The 20906-nt window shown below is 45.1% G+C and overlaps 3 protein-coding genes across 4 annotated transcripts in view; all 3 read right to left on the bottom strand.

The window, feature by feature from the left end:
• The window catches only part of znf385c (zinc finger protein 385C), a 127567-nt gene extending 121034 nt beyond the window's left edge, over positions 1-6533 (bottom strand). The window contains exon 1 of the mRNA XM_029437603.1: positions 6413-6533. The gene's annotated coding sequence lies outside the window, so the exon portion shown is untranslated. The remainder of the gene's footprint in view (positions 1-6412) is intronic.
• A 1656-nt stretch (positions 6534-8189) lies between these two features.
• dhx58 (DEXH (Asp-Glu-X-His) box polypeptide 58) lies at positions 8190-12229 on the bottom strand. 2 transcript variants are annotated; one of them, XM_029438564.1, is made up of 12 exons: positions 11906-12229; positions 11516-11706; positions 11216-11420; positions 10909-11099; positions 10702-10815; positions 10421-10553; positions 10146-10331; positions 9782-10032; positions 9383-9694; positions 9103-9293; positions 8922-9015; positions 8618-8809 (listed from the first exon to the last, which is right to left on the bottom strand). In XM_029438564.1, the coding sequence occupies exons 2-12, from the start codon at positions 11690-11692 to the stop codon at positions 8618-8620; spliced, it is 2046 nt and encodes a 681-aa protein (XP_029294424.1). In that variant the 5' UTR covers positions 11693-11706; positions 11906-12229. The 2 variants fall into 2 exon arrangements, with proteins under 2 accessions (XP_029294425.1, XP_029294424.1); XM_029438565.1 differs by lacking the exon at positions 11906-12229 and having other exon boundaries at positions 8190-8809; positions 11516-11692.
• A 1443-nt stretch (positions 12230-13672) lies between these two features.
• Positions 13673-20432, bottom strand: kat2a (K(lysine) acetyltransferase 2A). The gene is given in 20 exon segments (XM_029437351.1): positions 13673-15176; positions 15270-15354; positions 15458-15521; positions 15667-15703; positions 15773-15887; positions 15982-16125; positions 16220-16330; positions 16481-16607; positions 16868-17076; positions 17158-17294; positions 17554-17569; positions 17571-17659; positions 17821-17927; positions 18242-18433; positions 18518-18699; positions 18936-19025; positions 19115-19260; positions 19400-19523; positions 19850-20130; positions 20291-20432. Coding segments are annotated over 19 exon segments (2394 nt in total). The 5' UTR covers positions 20075-20130; positions 20291-20432; the 3' UTR covers positions 13673-14982.
• Between the last annotated feature and the right edge of the window lie 474 nt (positions 20433-20906).

Here is a 20906-nt window from a genome sequence, read left to right as displayed (position 1 = left end):
CCACCGCAGGTCATGCAAGGTTTGTTCATTTCCGTGTGCCATGTCCCAGAAAACCCTGTCGTACTGCGCGTCACTCCCGTCCTCCACCTCTTCACTAACACTCCCCTGATCTTCCCTTTCAATTTCCTGCAGCTCCGCAAGACAATGGAGAGCTACATCAAAGGCCTGCATGGGGGGTTTGATGGCTCGAATCAGCAAAAAAAAGAAGAAATCATTCATGCACAATCTTCATTCCACAGTATTTGGACAGCTCATCATGTTTCACTGCACTTGTGACAGGTTATATTTTCTCACGTTTGCTTTTGAGAAAGTGAAAGAAACGTTTGAGAGCAAAAGTGGAACGCTGATCCGTTTCTACAGGCACCAAAATGTAAACTATACGGTGCAGCGTGACACCTGGAAATAGACAAATTGCCCTCTACACATATTACATCGCAAGAACACTGTATGGACTGTAAATAGTATTCCTCATAGTCTGGCATGTACTCGCACTAACAAGACTTATTGATTCATGCCGCAGCCCGACTACAGGTTTCACACTGAATGTGACAAACGTACACGCACACGCACACATTGTGTGGAGAAATAACAGAAAGGATGCACACAAAGGCATAATTGAATGGTCCAGATATAAAATTACTTCTGGATCCATTCAGGCTAATTTACCTTGGTTTACTGCGAGTCGTTCCTCTCTTAACAATGGATATAGTGAGTCACCGCTGTCAGTCTGCCACTGCACTCCTGCTGCGACTGAAAATGACTTTCAACAGCTTGATCGAATTAATTGGCTTGACTGTTGGGCAGAGGGGGGATAGACCATTAGCTATTAAAAAGGGGAAAAGATTGACAAGTACGACGTTTCTCAGGAATAATTGAGAGGGAGGACGGCGGCTGCAGGGAGAGTGAGGAGTACACAAAGAAAACAGGCCTCAGACGAGGACAAAGGAATAGATTTGACAAAAAATGAGCCTGCTTTGTTTCCTCTCCTTGGCAGAAGCATCTCCATCTTGTGAAGCATTACTCCCTTTTTCTCCTTTCGACACAAAACCTATCATTTGAACATTTGTGGATAAACGACAGAAAAGCAGCTTCACCAAAGACAGGAATAAACATTTTGAGGGATGTGGAAACAGGGGGGGGGGGGGAGTGGTGGTGGAAGCATGAAAAGTAAACATGACTTTTCTAGCGATGCACTATGTTCAGTGTAGATTTATAAGAAGATCCAAAGACAAATAAAACAAAAGACACACTAATGAAGGACGAGCTAATTGCTATGTATGCTGCAGCAGAGAGACGAGCGAGACAGGATGGAGCAGCGTGGACGTGTGTAGCTGCTCGTGTGAGGGCAGCTTGGAGGACAGAGCAGTGGCAGAGGTACGGAGCTCCGTCTAATTGGATCTGTCAGAACTCGCCACCAGTTAATGTAGTGCCTCTATTAGGCAACGCTGCAGCCCATGACCTGCAGCTTTCAAAATGTGATTGATGGCTTTGTTATTTCACTGCTGTTGTTTTTGTTGGTGGCGATGATGATGATGATGATGATGATGAAAATTTGGAAGCAATTGCTTCAACATTTCAGTGAGCAGAAGACAAAAACAGGCGTCTGATCGGGATGAATTGGAAAAACTGTGGTTAGCAGATGTTGTCAGTTCTAAGTTATTTGGTTATTTGGTGACTCCTGAAACGGGGGCTGGTCCAAATCCTTTCCTTCTTGGTTTTGGAAATACAAAAAACAAAGACACCACCTTCCAAATCCAAAGCTCGACAGGTCTGTGCCTCGTTACTGTTGATTGGACGGAACTATCCAGGAGGGGTTAGGCTTTAGACTCTTTATACATAAATCATAATTTGAAACACATCATTTTACATTCACATCCAGTGATGTCTGGCAGGGTTTTCTTTCCCCCTAGAGAAATCAGAAATGAAAATTATAGTGCAACATATTATCAAGCATAATCAGCCGCAAAACATTTTCTTTATTGCGCTCGCCATCCCGGCGTCAAGTGAGACTTTTCCTCGGCTTCATTCTGTGAGTTAAGAACAGAGAAGCCGGCCTGGGGTAAAAATAAAACACTTCAAAGTGAGGGATTGTGTAGCCTGTGTGTTAAATCGTGGGCTGGGTCTAGTGAACTTATATTGACGGATTGGGTCCGGATTTGACTTTGAGATAATTGCGGGTTACAGGTCGGTCCTGGTGCGGGTTTGCAAAACTGCGCAGGACTCTGCTGACTATGACTTGCCACCCAGATACAACAGAGGAAGATGAATGACTCTCCTGTTGTTGTTCAGAAGCTCCAGCACACTGCTGCTCTTTCTAACAGTCATCTCTTCTCACTCCAACAATGAGCACACACTACATACCCAAAACATAACATGCAAGTAAACCATTCTGCAGCCTCCACTCTCCTTTGAATGGCTCAGACAGGGGGAAGAGATCAATACCTTGCTGTGCCAGAGCCCCATAAATCTGTAGAACTCTTTGTGTTGCTGTATGAGCCCCGTACTCATCTCTGGCTCCAACTAGAACACAGAAGCAAGCTTTCTGTCTCGCTTTGACTGCTTGGGGATTGGAAGAGTGTGGATGTAGCGGCCCGATGAGACCGTCGTCTTGTTGTTGTCTCTTTCTGTTTACATCACATTTCTTGGAGTCTGTCATGAGTCCTGGCAAGGTTACAGATGATGAACGGCTCCACTTTCACACGCTAGTACTCCACCTTCAGGACACACGCTGCTGTTCCTCCTCTCTGGTTCAGCCTCCCTCTTTATAACCTCCATTTCCCTTCTATAATCAATATTTACTTCTCCTTCTATTTTCATCATTTTTCTCTCCCTGTCCCTTTATTTTAGTTCTTGTAATCTCTAAAGTTGGAATTGGAAATAACAGACGTTGCGTGTCTAAGCTTTGACCGTTTCATGCTGCTGGAGGTTTTTCACGGCGTAATCGATCGATACCCTCAGCATCGACTTCAGGGAAGTTTAATTAAATGCTTTTGGGTTCCTCTTGTGTGGGCAATTGTTTCAGCCAATGAAAAGCGCCCCTGGCCTTGCCTTGAGAATAACGACTCTCAGCCATCACACACACACACACACACACACACACACACACACACACAGACTTTCTCACACAAACAACTAGAGACACAGCAGAGAACAACGGGTAGATGGCGCCCCCCGTGGCGGCCGTCTTTACGAGCTTTAACATTCAGAGTGGAAACCTGATTTACTGTGCATATAACAACAAGCGCTTTGACTTCCCTTGAAGGCTGGCTTTTTAAAACTTGGTAATCAATCAACTTGTGGAGTCAGGTATTAAAGTAGGGCTGCAAATAAAATTTTAAAAAATGTCATTATCATTTAAATTGCCAATTATTTTCTTGATCAAATCAATCAATCGTTTGGTCAATAAAATGTCAGAAAGTTCTAGAACAAATCATTTCCTGTGATATTAACGTCCGATTACACGCGAGCGCATCGCTGCAAAACACAACACAACCAACCACAATTGCTGTTGCAAGGCTATTTCTTTTTACAATTACATTCAGTAAAAGTATATCTATGTATCTAGGTTAGGAAAGCATGAAAGAATACCTCCGTCACATTGAGGTTTACATCTTATGAATTAAACACGGGTATCGGATCGGTACTTTGTACGAAGCCCAGGCATCGGTATCACAATGAATTGAGTTTATTTAATTAACCTGTCACACATACATGCAAAGAAGTCTGCGTTTCATGCTCCAGTGTTCAGCGTAGAGAGGAGTAAATAAACTGTGAGCCGTCATACAAGTCCACAATAATCTCCAGCAGCCTGAATGACTCAACATGGATTAATAACAGGGATTAAAGTGACACAAACTGCAGTCAATGCAGGCAGGGACAGAAGGAGGACAGAAAGACACATTTATTTTGGTCTAAACCAACTCAACCTCCACACACGGCTATGCACATGGACACACTTACAATAACTCTCTGAAGCACTATGATTACTTAAGAGCATGACTGTCGACAGTGTCCACTTCTCCCAGACATTTTAATGAGTGAGTGCTAATATTTATTACTACAGATATGTCATAATGTTTGATGGGATAAAAACAGAGAGAGCTGCATTTGTTGAAGTATTTTGCCAGTGAAGCATCTGCAGCATCTGCAGCGGAGACAAAGATATTGATGGAGAATTTATGTGGCGTTCGCCCTTGAGTTTCTGAACTCCAAAAATCTAGCAGGCAGTTGTGCTAAAAGGACAAGACAGTGAGGAGCAGACTAAAGCCCGGCCACAAAGTGCCAGACGGCAAAGACAAGCGGCTCTCTTATCTGCTCCATAATAAAGCGTGAAATAGGCTGGGGTAACTCTCGACTCTGGCACCGACTCCAGAACTCCAATCAAAAGGAGACGTGCGACACCAAAGATGCACCGTCCGCGTACTATAAACGCTTCATGTTGCCCTGAAAATACACACAAACATGTTTTCAAGCATCTGGGTGATAAAAACAGGAACGTGGCATGAAATTAAAATGGAGAAAGGAATGCTCTGTGTAAAAAGGCTTTTTGATGGCAGCCAAGACAAACACAAAGGCCCCAACAAGAAGTCAAATAGCCTCACAAAACAGAGATGTCAAACACAGGCCGGGCGGCAGCTTTGATAACCACTTTGAACTACAAATAAGGAACAGACGATGCACATAACAACATACAGTTAGGACACAGCCAATGTCATCACCTATGTTGTCACTAAAAGTAGCCTGATCCGCTTCTGTTGCCATGAGAATAGAGACAGTGAAGTGCTATCGCGGTGACAAGAGGGTCGACAAGCAACACAACAAGCTCTCAGACAGCACGAGCAGCTGGCTGACAAGCAGGCCGGTCCCAGAGGAAATGCCCGTTCTGGTGACCGGCTCACAGCGCTGTACGAGATATTTGTGTCTGTCATTGTCTTTGTCTGTGTCCTGGAAAGAGTATTTGCCTCGACTACACAAGAAGCAACTGTGGGGTTTAAACCCGTTGACAGTACGAGTGCGTTGCTGCTTCACGTGTGACCCGGGCCCAACAGGTGTGACTCCTGTCTGCAGCCAGGAAATATTATGGTGATGTGCTTTGTAGTCCACTCCTATACATGTCGCTTTAGCACATTCATTTCATGCACAGAATGCAAAAGGCAAAAATAAGTTAGACGCATGTTTTCTCCCACATGTATATGAATGAATGAATGAGGTCACACCTTTACAAGACATCCATATGTACAGCACAGTAGTAGGCCTACTATACAGTATAGATAATGTGGAACTGGAGGTTGACGGGTCCCCCCCAACGTATCCCAAGATAGATTTTAAGTGTGGTCACAAGATGATTAAAAGGGAGAAAGAAAGATATTTCTGTTACATTTCATTTTTAGGCATGCTAACAAGCAGCATGGTCTTTGGTCCAGACCAAGAGGCGACCTCTGGTCAATGCAGCAGTGCCTTAAACTTGCATACGTTCTCATATCCAGCAGGGGGCAAAGTCAGATTGTATAGAAGTCTATGAGAAAACATTGTTTAATTATGGTGCTAGTTATAGTAATAGATGATAAAGCAGGATATGCTTTAGGGCCTATAGCTACCTCATGAGTGACAGGTCGCTACCACGGCCTTGTCTGGTCTGGCTGCTCTCTGTAATTTCGTTTTACAACTTTAACCCTTTAACGGTGGGTTTCCAGTTCCTGACGTTAAAATGTCTTATTCAGCGTTCAGTTGTACTTCGCTCCACCCTTTCGTGTCACTTCTGGTTGCAAAACCCAAGCTTCAAAGCCATAAGCCATAAATCAATGGGGGACATCACAGTGACCTTGTTCACTTATGGTTTATAGTCCAGACTAAAATATCTCAACAACTACTGCATGGATTGGCACAACATTGGATACAGATATTCATGGTTACCCATGGATCCCCTGACTTCTATCGTCATGCAGTTCACATTTAACTACTACAGCCAACTATTGGATGGATTGCAATTTCATAAGCAAAGTCATGTCCCACTCAGGATGAACTGCAATCACCTTGGCGACGCCCTCATGTTAAATCTAGCGCCCAATGCTTTGAATTATGACTAAATACCTGCAGAAAAAACAGAAGGCATGTTTCTGGCATATGAGCATCTAACAATGTGCACTCAAAACAGGACTGTAGCAGCTTCGCCATGTTTAATACAACAACAAACTTCAGCTGTCATTAACACACCTGAGGCAGACACCTGCTCACGTGTCACACTGATTCATCACAACACCATGGATTCAAAAACGCGGTGAGTAGGCCAAGGAAAAGACGTGAAGAAGAAATCCCAACAAGCTGTTTAAAGCTCAGAACCACCGCTGTAAAATTACAACACGTGCAGGTAACGAATACGCTGCTGATTCGCAATTACTTTGGAAACACTCACCTCGTGCAGGACTCTTCACAACGTGTCGCTGCGTCGCGTCGTGTCGCTGCGTCGCGTCGTGCACTAAACATGCTGTTTAGCTTAAGTTTGAAATGCCCGCTGAATGTTAATGTGAAAAACAGATCTCTGCTGCCTTCTTACATAGTTCAACACTCACAGGTAAGTCAGGTCCTCAGGTCACGTAGCCTCCATTACAAATAGCTACTTAGACTAATGACCTGTCAATCACACACACCAAGGGTCGAGCAGGATTCATATTGTTCCTGTCTGTGATTAAAAACCATTTAAAACCGAACTTTTCCTGGTTAACTTAAGAGTAAAAAAGTGTTTTACTTGTATTAATGACCAAAACAATGAATTTATAAAATAACTGGTAGGACATATTGACCGATAGACTTGTATGGCCACTAGAAAATACATTTCCTGCAGAACATGCGTGTGATTGCTGAAAGCTAAAATAAATTGCAAGGCATTGCTGAAAATGTAGAAATGTGAAATGACTGAAAAACAGTTTAAAGCTCAAATGCATTGCTCTGCACTGCACCGCTGAAAAACCTGGAAGTTGAAATGTAAAACTGGCCGTTTGAAGGTGAACTGCATCAACTACAAAAGATAAGAACTGAAATGCATCGAAAGCTGGAAACTAAACTGTTATATTGAAAGTGGTAATCCTAAAGAATGTAGAAACAGACTCATAATGGACTCACAGATGTGCATGGCCTTGATGCCAATGATAAGAAACTTACACACACACACACACACACACACACACACACACACACACACACACACACACACACACACACACACACACACACACACACCATGTTATCATTCTTTGCTCAACTACTCCAAGCAGCTTTAATTTCAGAAGAGAGCTAATTGCAATTAAGATGCATGGGGTGTTGAGCTGAGAAGCAAAAGGAAGTAATCAGTGTTGATTATGGAGCCTGAGTCTGATCAGAGTAAATCATACACTGTACGGCTCCTCTCCGCCCGCCTGGATCTGAATCAGGCACGACACCGGAACAGAGCCTGTTCTTGGGGTGATTGCGTCCAATGGCGGCTCTACTGACTGCAGCCCTCTGCCAGATTTGGGAGGATTACCGTGAGGTTGACCTAATCTCGCCCAGAGATGCACAGAAAGATGTGCTGTGGGTCAAAAGTGAATCTACCCAACACGGCTGCCAGCCTGAAATGAATGGTTTCCTCGCCAGTTGCTTTAATTTCATAATCTGGGTTTATTTTGGAAACTGCTCATTATAGCTGAAGCGGCGCTGCCTGCATATCACGCTTAATTCATGGATGTAAACATGGCACCGAAGTGAAGCTGCAAATAGTTTCAGCAGACGCAGTTTTCTGCGATTAGCCGGCTCAATCTGTCTTTGGGGGGGATTTCTTTAAATCAAGCTGTGCGAGTTCTGAGAAGTTATTATGCATTAGAATGTAACTTTAAAGCCAGTGTGTTAAATGATCATTTGCAAGTCTGATAAATCTGTTCCTCCTATGTAGACGGTGTTAAATGTTCCAATATGAAATACTTCACAAGCAAGAACATTTAAAAACTACAAAGATGAGCTGCTCTGTTGAAGCACTTTGGGAAAAACATGCCTCGCTTCATCAGCAAAGTGCGGTGAGTGTGAGAAGAGTTCCACATTCAGCTTCCTCAACCTCATGTTTACAGCAAGTCTGAGGTAAGAGACAAATGTTTCCGACTTGATTGGCTAACCAACACCGACACCTAGTGGGGAATAAATGCAAAGACGATAACAAAGGATCTGTTTCAATGTTTATTTAAATGTCATTTCGACTTTAGCTTTAGCTTAATTGACCATAATTAGCGGTCGTAAAAAAATTGTATACAGTCACATGATAAAAGATTGAGATTATAAGTACATGTGCACAATGTATATTCTGCTGCATCTACTATGAACAATTTAAAAATAGCCAAAAGACAGTTCATGAGGAATCCTCTTTGCGATGCCGTGTGAAGGGTTCATGGTTGTTCACACTGCGGCCTCACCGGTCCAGCACACATTAATGCAAGTGAATATTTTAAATGCCTGTGTTTATACTAAGGCACCTCATACAATGATTTCCTCTCTAAATGAGCACAGACCCTCTGACACCAATACACGGGAATGACGAGAGATAAAAACTGACATGTTAAGTAGGAAAACCCCACACAGAGCTCTCCTGTTGGTCTCAATCGTCGAGGTCGAGGTCGGGATGGTTCTCTTCGGAGTACTCCATAAGGCTGAAGTCCTCAACGGTGAAAGGGACATCCTTCCACTGTTTCACAGTCCTCCTGCCATCAGGGGTCTCCAGGACTAAGTTCTTAATGGCTAGATTGGGCAGCAGGACAACCTTCTTGTACTTCATCTCAAATCCCCAGTCCTGTGAATTCAAAGAAGAATAAGATCACACCCCAACATGAGCACCAACATCAGCTGTTGATGAGTCTTTTTCTGACTTCACGATGTAATATGTGGCAGAGGGCCCACTGTACCTTGTCGCAGTTTCTGCAGCAGATCTTACGCCCAGGCTCCCAGTCCTCAAAACTCTTTCCTAGCATCACCTGCGCGCCGAATTTGTAGCGTTTCCTGAGAGCAAAGATGAGCCATGACGTCAAGACTTTGGCCTGGATATTCTTTGGCATGCACTCTAATACCGCGAAGAATTCAACTCACTCAAACTCAGGATTGACGTTGACATAGTGCTGATTCTCAAGAAGTCTAATGTCGCTGCCAGAGGCCACAGGCTTGAAACAGCTTCGACACGAGAATTGGACGCTGTCATCAGTGTGGCGACTCTTCATCGCTATTTTGTTGCGCTCTGCAATTTGTCTAGTAATAACTGCCTCCTTTTGTAGCTGAGTTATCTGGAAACAAATAAGAATTCAAAGGTGATGGCAGAAACACGAAGCAGGGACAGTGAAGGATAAAGATGGACAGAGTACTGCACCCTCACCTTTGTGGAAAACTCCCGGGGGCTCATAGCTTGGACCTTAGCAATGGCTTCTTCAGTCAGCTCATCCAGATATTCATTGGTGCGCTCCCGCCGCTCTTCCCGCCCCCCTTTCTGGGCGACCACTGAATACAGACTGTCTCTTGCTCGGGCACGTCCGCTGGCCTGCTTCTGGGCAATCTCATTTGTGAGCAGTCCATAGCGTACCACCAGGTTGCATTCAGGGATGTCGAGGCCTTCTTCAGCCACACTGGTGGAGATCAGGAGGTTGAGAGTGCCTTGGCGGAAGTTGCGGATCGTGTCCGCCTGCTCGTGCTGCGAGGAACAAACAGAAACACATCTATAGATCAGTTGTTACTGAATCGGAACGGCTTGAATCTCATAGATTGTATATGAACACACCTGCGTCATGTAAGTGCTTCCATTGCCCGCCCCAGTGAGGATGGCTGCCTTGATGCCAGCTTCCTTTAAGGCTTCATTGTTGTGGACCCAGTCGTTCAGGCAGTGGATGCTTTTACGGGTTTTACTGAAAAGGATCCCCTTCGATTCCACACTTGGAACAAACTGTCTTAGCAGAGTGCTCTCAAGTTTGCCCATCTTTGGGTTCTCGTAGCGAGAATCTCTTGCCAATTTCTCCAGCTCCACCTGATTCTCTGTATAGGAGCACAGTGATATTATCATGTGCTTGCATGGTGGACCATTGTGAGCTGAACATGAATGAAGATCATGTGCAGACAAATAGACAAGAACATTTTTTATTTCCTACCTTGGAAAAGTCCCACCAGGAAGACGTCTGTTCCATCGATTGTGGAGGTCACCTTGTTGTTGTAGAAGTCCTCCAGGGAGCGATAAGCATCCATCATTAGCAGGGTGTCATTGATGAGCAGGGCGTCGTTGTACTGTCTGAGGTGGAGTGCACATTGTGCCAGCATCCTGTTGAACTCTCTTGCTCCTGATGCAAATATACACAAATGATGTGAGCATCAACAGAAACATTGTTCTACATTTAATTTGCCTGAATCAATTCAGAGCAACTCTTACCTTGCTGCTCCAGCAGCACCACGTCTGCCTCGTACTCTTGTGTGCCACACTCTCTCAGTCTCACGTCTGAAGGAAGGTCCATGTACCCGTGGATCATCTGCATCATGCCCATCACATGATCCCCGAACGGATCCTAAAAGCAAAAGTATTTATGTGATTATAACATCTTTCAAATTGTATTTAAGTGTTTTGTTTGTTAAAATATGAGACGATCCAGGTGAAAATGAGTGCGATGTGTTGCTAAAGCCCATTTATCTCAGTGTCCGCAGGCTGCAGCTTACCTCGAGCCTTTTGTCCACAATGTCAAACCGCTTCTTGGGTTTGGGTACTTTCTCCTTCAGCTCGGTGACGTAGTTTTTAGTTGAAACTATGGCCGAGTCCAGGTTGGCACAAATCTGAGAGGGAGAGAAAGATGATGATGAAGAGGAGACTAATGGGAGACCAGACAAACCAGCTACTGTTATTGAAACCCCAAGGTGAACTCTGACCTGCAGTACATGCTCCACAGCTTTGCTCAAGGTCTTTGCGCCCCCTGCCCCCGGCGACGCAGTGAGACCCAGAATCTGTGGCAATCGTTTCTCCCCTTTCAACTTTTTCTCCACGTACAACGTCATCACCATGTTGTAGACGGCGTCCTTGTTGGTGTGGTGACACTCATCGATTATCAGGAGCGTGATATCTGTAAGGAACCACCATGGGTACAGTCTCAATGTGTGACTCTCTCCCGTATCGGTTGACCTCGTCATCACAGCATCATGTTCTCAGATGTTTAAGCTCACTTTCACTTTCACTGACCTGAGAGCTCGACATGTCTGGTCTCCTCCTCGTTAGTCAGAGCGTTGTACAAGATCTGTGCTGTGCAGATGATCACGTCCGAGTCCTCCACCACCTTCCCAAAGAAGTCCTTCTCCGCTGTCTCTCCGCTGACCGGCACCAAGGTGTATTCTCGGCCCAGGTGAGGCTTGAACTCTTTGGTGTAATGTTGATCTACAAGGTGCACCTACAGTGTAGAAGACATCAAATAAACCCACTGAATGTACAAATATCATGCGTTGTTGTTGTAATAACGATGATCTTGTCCTGTCTTGTGTGTACCTTGTTTACCAGGACCACCACCTTAGCCCGGGGTATGGTCTCCAGATGTTTTTTGGCCACATACACGGCAGCACGAGTCTTTCCACCGCCGGTCGGCAGCCAGATGATTGTGTTTTCTCTCTGAAGAGCCCTTTGAACCACTTCCTCCTGGTATGCGTACAGTTCAATACCTGCCATCTTACACTTTCCTCCTGTTTGACAACACATCAAAATGACACGTCACTATGATATTGTTTAAAAGAAATACAACGATCATACCAGTACATCAAACCTGTGGTCATTAACACCATAAGGTCCGGCTACATCAGAGTTGCTGAGACGAAACAAACATGCTGAATCATTGCATCATTTTTCTTCAAGCTGTAAAAAGTCAGCCTTCTATGAACTCACCAGTCAGCTGTGTGGCGTGTTCAGCGTGTCCGTGTCCACTGAAGCCACAGTGAGGGGGTAGGAGGTTTAAATTCTGTTGTGATCAGCTGTGTGACGAAACGAAAGTAAAAGCCCTAATATAGTCCGACAAATGGGCCCACTGAGGGAGGCTCTGGAGGAACAACAGATACTGTTCATCATCCAATGACGAGCCTGGACTACACTGACATAAAATATGACTTAAAGCCATGTCCTGCTTTGACATTTTGCTGGATTCATCCAAACTTTCAACACCTCATTTCTGTCAAATGTTGTATTTGTACTATGTTGTTTATCCCGTACACACGACATCTATTGTACGTCTGTCCGTCCTGGGAGAGGGATCCCTCCTCAGTCTCTCCCTGAGGTTTCTTCCATGTTCCCCCCTTTAATTATGGGGTTTCTTTTAGGAAGTTTCTCCTTGTGCGATGCGAGGGTCTGAGGACAGAGGGTCTAAGAGTGTCTGAGGACAGAGGACTCACAGCTGAGGTGTTTTTGTAGGTCGTGTTGAAACGTGCCTTGCAGGCACGTGACTTGCAGGCACGTGACTTGCAGGCACGTGACTTGCAGGCACGTGACTTGGCACTATTTGCTCATCACCAGGAAAACAAAACCTACTGTTGATGCTGGAAATCCCCATGGCTGTTTTTACAGTAACTCATTTTAACTGGATCTTAACTGGCTTCCAGTTGTTCCAGTTCCAGTTGAAAGTCGGTTTTGCACGACTTGTGTGCAGTAAAGTAAGTTAGAAGCGGTGTAAATGTACAAACACGCAGCATTGACTGATTGAACTGTCCTTTTGGCAATGCCACCTCTTAGTCAGAGCGATAAAGTAATGAAGAATAACATCTTGTCGACTGCTTCGTGAACAACCAGATGCACACACATCTGAAATACTGAATACTAATTCAGAAGTTCTATATTTATACATAATAAATATATTAAAATATTCCTATCCTAAGTATGAGATAACTACTATATTCATCACAGCACCTAAACTCAGCAAGTGCACATGCACAGTATAGTTCTGCATGTTCAATGATTGACAGCACTCAGCTCAGTTTCACTCCTGCTGGTTGTGATCAGCTGTGATGCAGAGAAACAAAACTTAAAACCTCTGCTGCCTGCACACAGAAGGGCCCCACTGAGGGGGCTCTGGAGCAGCAGCAGCAGCAGCTCCACACTTTGCAGTCTGAACTACAGACAGCAAGTCTTTCACAAACCCTTCATCATCTAACCATGTGTAATAATATATTTATCTTATACTATATATATATATATATATATGAGGTGTTATTGATTGTGAGAAGGGTGAGGACATCACAAACGTTCAGGTTGTGCACACGACATCCTGCATGTTGCTTTTTGTTACTAGGAAATGAAACCTAAAGCCTGCAGGGTTAGGGTTAGGGTTAGGGTTAGTGGAGTTCTGTGGTACTAAAAAGAGAGACGGACACAGTTGCAGCACATTCTGATCCACTATTTCTCGTCACTTTAGGATTAATGGCGGTTATTAAAGGCAGTTATTGTAGCACAGACTCTAGTCCTCAACAGGTCGGTGCTCGTCTTCCCCAAATGTATCTGGTGAATACGTACTACTTAGACGAGTGTACGTTTAGCTTCATTAGTGTAAACAGCCTGAGACAGTCGGGCTGAATGATTCTGAAACACATCTAGTTGTGATTTATTTTTGCAAGGATTTGTACCAAACAAAGATTCTTTTGTGGAAAGTGATTCAAGTTCACACCCTTTGTTTATAAAAAAAAAAAAAAAACCTCAAACCTTTATTGTCATGAACAGTTTTACAGTTACAGTAAATGGCATGAGACCGTGGCCATCATCAGTTCACTCTGAAATGCAGCAGGTAGAGTGAGGAAGAAGTACAACCCTGAATAATGCAACACTGACGTCACTTCAGAAACTCAAAGCTAGTCATGATTCAAGTACAAAATAAACACTCGCGCACACACACACACACACACACACGTCAATGTCACATGAGGCGTTCAACGAGCAGGCGCCACCAACATCCGTCTGACACGCTGTTACATGTTTATGGATTCAAACTGTCCACCGTGCACGCCCACTGCAACTTGTGTACGGTGTGATAAATAAACCCAGAGTTACTGCTGCCCCCCCCCCCCCCCTTCTTTAGATCTTATTAACAAACTATCCAGTAAACATGTGACCATCACAAGCACGTGGCTGTACACTAAACACGCAGCATGTGTGTGCGGGAGTGACTACAGAGTCTAGCAACGCAACAAATAAGTGACAACAACTACAGCATCACCTGCAAGCACGGTAAAGCTAAACTAGCGTGCGACCGCGTCCTCGTCCTCGTCGGGGAAGATAACGCATCATCCTCACTACTGTATAAATAAGATTCTCTGCGAAGTCGTCGTCAACATGAAAACAGTGTTTTCTTGAAGGCAACGATTGGGGAGATTATTTTTTGTTTAGCGCTCGAGTGCTTGAACTATTTGACGCCCGTCGGCGGCGAGTAGAGCGGCGACGCAACGCTAACTAACGAGTTTAACAGCTTCATCCTTCGCCGAATCACAACTGATCTAATTACTATAAGTACTTCCCATCTTTCAGCGCCATGCGTTTTCACGGTCTTCACCCGTCAAAGAGCGTTTATCTTTACACCCATGACGATGGCGTGATGTTCAAGTGTCTGTCAGTAGCGGAAGGCAACGTGGCGTTAGGTCCCGATGGTCCAGTTCTCTGTGAAACAACTCCACGCGTCTGTTCGCGTGGCGAGCTTTAAGCAAATCGGAATGAACCGGGTCAAATGATACTATAAATAAAGAAGCTGGCTCTGCTGTAACTTTGGTACTTAATGAAACACGTGTGCAGAGTGTCGACCCGGCGTGTTCTGGGAAAGGTAATGTTAGGTTTGTTAATGTCCGTCGTGCACGTTCCCTTTTATTAACTCGCATACGACGACAGCTAGCGATGTGTTTCTGGTCGTGTGTGTGTGTGTGTGTGTGTGTGTGTGTGTGTGAGAGAGAAAGTCGCCCCATGTCCGTTGAGAAATCGGTAAATAATTCTGTTCATTTCTCGATCAGGCCGCCATCTTTTAATTTGAAGTAGAAGAACTTCTCCAAGGTGTTGGCGCTCTTGCAGTACTCGCTGTCTGGAGGGTTGTACTCGCGACAGTTGGTGATGATGCGCTGCAGGTCGGCGATGAAGAGCTTCTTGGTCACATAGTATCTGTTCTTCAGTCTCTCGGTCATCGTCTTCAGGTCTGCGCGCGGGGGCGGGGCAGGGGGAGAAACCATCAATTAAAGATCATTGCACGGACAGGAAGTAGGATGTGTAAACAAAGACGCTTGCTCACCGATGGGGAAGCGGATGATCTCGTAGTAATCTGGAGCCTCAGATTTCTTCACCGGCTCCATGAAAGGCCAGGCGTCCGGGTGAGTCTGTGGAAGAGACTTCGTTACGTGGCGTTTCAAAGCTTTGCTGGACATTTGAATGGAAACACGGCGACTGTTCTTCTCGGGCGTGTCGACAGGTGACCCTCACCTTGATCTGGGCCAGGAGGTTCTTCAACATGTTGTAGAGCATGTCCGGGTCCTTCACCTCTTTCCTGCAAGATGTGGAACGACACGCGACTTAAATATGAACTCAAACTAACTATTGTAATCGTTTAACGTGCAGCTGAAGCGTTGGAGCCGCGCCGCGCTCCACAGAACCTGGTGGTTACGTCAGCGATTTAAAGAATACACGCTTACCCTTTGTCCTTGTTACTGGGTTTCCAGCCGGTCTCTCCTGGAAGAAGAATACTTGTAAGAAATGATATATTCATTTATTTCTGCCGTGAACGCGTCAAACACTCACGTATGCCTGGAATGCTCTCCACCGGGATCTGTCGCACGCCCTCTTTGAAGCAGGTGAGACCCGGATACACCTTCCTGATCTGGCTCTGTTTCCTCTCAATCAGCTTCTTAATAATCTGTTTTGACATTCGAGATCGACGGGATTATTAAAACAAAGATTGACAGCGGAACACGAGTTCTGGCTCTAACGAGCGTCGCGGCGTCACGCACCTCCTTCTGTCTCTTAATGATGTGCGAGAGCTCCGTGTAAGGGATCCTCGGGTTCAGCTCGCACTCCATGAGGGTCGCGCCCTCGTAGTCTTTGATGTATCCCAGGTATCGACTCTTCGGCACTTTGATGTCTTTGGAAAAGCCCTGCGAGGAAAGAGCGAATGAGTAAAAAAGGACGAGGCGGAGGGAGAGGACGGGGGGGGGAGGCGAGGTAACGCGCGGGGCATTTCTGCTGTACCTGCTTCTTGAAGTAGCCGATGGCGTACTCGTCGGCGTACGTGAGGAAATAGAGTATATTGTGTTTGATGTGGTACTCCTTCAGGTGGTTCATCAGGTGGGTGCCGTAGCCCTTGTGTTAGAAACACCAGAAAGAAGAAGAAGAAGAAGAAGAAGAAGAAGGAGAAGGAGAAGGAGAAGGAGAAGGGAGTGTTTGTCTTTAGGAAAGAGCAACACATGAAGCAAAGCTCTTAAAGATGTTTTACTGATGAGCTCATGATACCTTCACTTGCTCATTGGATGTGACGGCGCAGAAGACGATCTCTGTGAAGCCCTGAGTGGGAAACATCCTAAAACAGATGCCTCCGATGACGCGGCCATCTTTGATGAGGGCGAGGGTCTTGTGCTTCCTGTGAGACAGAACCACAAATACTTTAAGACATTGTACTACAGAATATAACAATAAATATGTTTATTACAGTATACACACACAATACTGTAATAATGCTTAAGATGGGATCTGATGTCTTCAGATGCAGAATATTACTTTACACGTGCAGTCAGTGACAAAGTCATGTGACTCTGGCGTTACAGCTGCTGACGGACGCTCTGTGGGAGGAGTTAGAGCTTGAAGGACTTCCTGTCGTGCGATATGAGATCATCTACTTACGGGTCGAACACCAGTCGTGTGATGTACTCTTTGGGCATGCGAGGTAATTGATGAGAGAAGACGTTCTGCAGGCCCACCAGCCACATCAGGATCTTCTTGTTGGACTTCTGGGAAAGAGAGTTTCCAATGACGTGGAACTCTATGATTCCTCGCCGCTCCTCCAGCCGGGCAGTCTCATCACGCGCAGCGTTTGGGGTCAGCAGGTTAGTCTGGAAATATAAACAAACTGTGAGACGTACAGTCGAAACGTTTAGATCTGCCCCCTTTAACAAACCCTTTAAACGACGTACCTCTGGACCGAGCATCGCAGCAGGGTCCGTGATCGTCATCATCACTTCATTCACCAGCTCCATGGGAATGTCTCCCATCACACGGATCCGCTTGGCGTCCTCCAGGGTCAACGCCTCGGGAAGTTTACGTTTCTCTCCTGAACAAACAAGTGACACGAGTCATGAGGAGACAGCTGATCTGAGAGTGAGGGTTTATCACATCTGCACTTCATGTAGAGCTGCACAACAACAACCTGAGAGCAATATCGCAGCGTTTAATGCAAGTAGACGTCGCCATGACGAGAAACTAAAGATGCATGGCGCAGCGCTAGTTAACGGCGTGAGACGTCTGTGAGGCACCACCACTGAGGCTCTGGCAGACATGTCTGGAGAACCAAAGCAGCAGCGCTGACACACCTGTGACGGGCTCGGCAGCCTCCGGCGTCCGTACTGCCCAGAGAGGAGATGCTGCTCAGACCTTTGGGCAGAGCGGGGGAGCCGGACACTGCAGCAGGACTGATCACTGTGGAGACACCACGGTGCAGGTTACAGACATATATATATATATATATATATATATATATATATATATATATATATATATATATATATATATATATATATATATATATATATACACACACACTACCAATGATATTGTAATCTTTGTTACAGGCGCCTCACCTGTCTGATGTCCCAGCGGTGTGCCGTCGGCGGCGGGCATCGTGAAGTCGGCCTCCCAGATTGGAGAATTCTCGCCGTAGATTTCCTCCTCCAGCATGGACAAGAACCTGATGATCAGTGCACGTGTTAGTGTTCAGTTTGCACCGGCATCACACTGTACTGACAGACGTCTATGAGTTTCGATCATCTCGTCAACCCTTGGAACGATCTACTTCACGCTTGGCGTGTGTTCCCGAGGACCGAGGGAGTGCAGTGTGAAGTTATTTGGATCAACAGTTCTGTAGAAAACTGCGAAAGCCCTGCACTGAGCCGTAACAGTGCGAATAGACGTGGATCAAAAGCCACACGTCCGCTAACGGCCACTATGGGACGTCTCTGTATGTTTTTCACACACACACACACACACACACACACTGCTTACTTTGGAAAGTGTGTGAGGATGAGTGTGCGTTTCTCTGGTAGCAGTTTGTCCTTTTCCACTCTGAACTTCTCCAGGAGCTGCCGTCGGGTCACGGTGAAGATGGACTTCAGGAGGCTGCGGCCGAAGACGTGAGTGGTTTCATAGCGCGGCAGGCTGTCGTTACTCTGCGGGACGTGGCAGTAGCACAGCCACCTGGGAAGCATAAAGGGAAAACACTGATTTCAGCATCCAACAAGTTAAAGGAGGTACCTGCTTTCCTTAACAACCACCACACACCTGGTGTAGTCCACTTTGTACGCTGTCCCGTCGTCTTTCTGGATGCGCTGGCGATACTGCGTCGGCGTCTCCAGCTTCCAGTAATTTAGGCACAGGAGGAACATCTTGGACAGCTCGAACATGGTCTGCCTTTCCTTTGGTGCCAGGTGGCTGAACTTGTACTGAACAAAATTCAAAACTCCCTTTTTTAGAAGAAAATAAAAAAAAGAGTAAGATGAACGTGAAACACGATAACGCAGCACGTGTTTGTTTAGCACCGCCACCTATTGTCACACTACTAACGTGTGGGATGCATAAAAGGAAAATATGACAAGCACGTCCGTTTCCAGATACAGGGAAATGTACTCCGGTTGCTTTCTCGGCTACTACTGCTAAACATCAGGAAATGACCTGTAGGTTCTTCTAGTTTCATGTTCACCTGCTCGATGTTGGGCTTCTCAAAGGGTGGACTTCCAAGGGATCCCTCTACGACCGGCTGGCTCATCTGCAGAATGCATTTCCTCAGCAGCTACGAGAAATAATGTAGAGAAGAAGAACAGTGTTGATAGTGTTGAACTGGGTCTGTTTCACCTGTTACACTGATACACTTTCGCTTACCTTGAATAGGTAGAAGTACACCTGTTTGGTGTCAGTGTCCTCCTCCTTGTGAACTGACATGAACAGGTTCTCCACGTCCACCACCATCCCCAACAGCCTGTTAATCTCATCCTCAGACACATTCTCCAAGTGGGACACATGGTCAGCTGTAAGGAAAGGCATTAAATACAATTACTGAGCCAAAGTACAAACACATCAGATGTCAAACAGCAAGAAGTCACTGGGAAATAGCTGCATTTGCTTTGGTGAGAAGCTGTGCATGTGTGGAGGCTGGTTAGTTAGTACCCAGAGCATGTCCACAGCTGCGGCAGGGCTCGCTCAGGCTGGCCGCTTGCTGTTGCAGGTCCATCCGTGTCGCTGACGGTGGATTTGGGTTTTTCCATCCATTGCACTTGCATGTGTCACTAGCCTAGAAATATTAAGAAAATATGCTTAACACCAAATACAAGCAGTAACACAACTGCTGTTTGTGCACGGCAATAAAAGGAGTGAACAGTTAAGCTAGCTGACAACGCATTCATCTTAAGATGTAATGTGAATAGCACAAGTGTCCGGGAGACTAGCTAGCTAGCGAACTAGCTACAAAAGTTAACAATCATGTCATTACGCTATTTGTTCATGTTTTGGTATGCGGTGCCTTGACCGTGCTACTGTTTGCTACCCCACACACACTAATGCTAATACTACCCGGGGAGTGCTTTGTTGTGGGGAACTTTGGCTAGCTAAGCTAGCTACCTTGCATGCGGAGAATACGCCAAGTTTCTCGAGCTTTTTCGCCCGTGGGAAAGCTCGGACTTGGGCTTTCTTCTGGCTTGCACGTTGTTGCTGGCTAAGTCCCGGTCTGGCCGGGTCACTACTCCCTGACCCAGAGCCTGTCGCGGCAGTACTGGACCCAGCTGAGCCAACAGACTGGGCTTGGAGAAGCCGGGGTTGCAAGGCCTGCGCCGCCGGGTCCGACATGTCCACACTGCTGCTCTTCCTCTGCTCCGGTTTACCTCATATGTTGCCTTCAAGTGCTGTGGGCAAAATGCGATTTAAGAGGACCGCAGCAATTTCTAGAAGTGGATTTTCTTTTAATGTTCGCACTAAAACAGACGTGTTAAAAACATAAATAAAGTCTGCAAAGACCACTGAATTTAGGATTTCACTTTTTAATCTTTAAAAGTACAAACTTACCAATTAAATTGTATCGGTTTGTCGCTTCATCGTTAAACAATCCAAAATTACGTGACCACGACTAAAGAGTCCTCGTTACGTCTACTTTGAGTGTAATCATTATTATGCCTCCATGTTACTGCACCTATCTACATGCATGATCTACAACACTACTTAATTTCAAAGTTCTATTTTGAAAATCTGTACCGGAAGTCTTAGTATGCTAATGTCTCTTGCAGTGGGTTGTCTTCGTGCGTCTTTTTTAAAATATATAACTGGAAATATTATTTATTCTTAAACAAGTAAAACAAGTTTTGTCGGTTCACAACCCTCTTTCCTTCTTAATTTGATTGAATTCAATTAAACTCTCTTGCTTTTACAAATAATAAAAAAATGTTTTTAGAATATTACAGAACCATAGTTGATGAAACCACCAGATTTAATTGCTCTTTTCTAATGGTTGTCCTTATTTTTCCATTCCTAAAATGTTCCATTATTAATGTACTGTTATCAATATTATTATTTTTTTATTTTCTATCATTACAATGTCTGATTTTATTTGCACCCCTTATTTAAAGAAAATAACTTGTTTGTGCCTGATGTGATATGTGATTTTATATCCTAAATTAAATGATAA

This window comes from Cottoperca gobio, chromosome 8 (genome assembly GCF_900634415.1).
Source record: "Cottoperca gobio chromosome 8, fCotGob3.1, whole genome shotgun sequence".
Taxonomy (NCBI): domain Eukaryota; kingdom Metazoa; phylum Chordata; class Actinopteri; order Perciformes; family Bovichtidae; genus Cottoperca; species Cottoperca gobio.
This window is presented reverse-complemented; position numbering and strand designations above follow the sequence as displayed.

What these genes read in the sequence shown, in the direction of transcription:
- dhx58 (XM_029438564.1), bottom strand. Translation starts at nt 11,692, where the DNA reads ATGGCAGGTATTGAACTGTACGCATACCAGGAGGAAGTGGTTCAAAGG. An exon ending in CTGTGGAGCATGTACTGCAG is followed by an intron (nt 10,816 to 10,908) that starts GTCAGAGTTCAC and finishes TCTCCCTCTCAG; the next exon opens with ATTTGTGCCAACCTGGACTC. An exon ending in TTGTGGACAAAAGGCTCGAG is followed by an intron (nt 10,554 to 10,701) that starts GTAAGCTGCAGC and finishes TTTTGCTTTTAG; the next exon opens with GATCCGTTCGGGGATCATGT.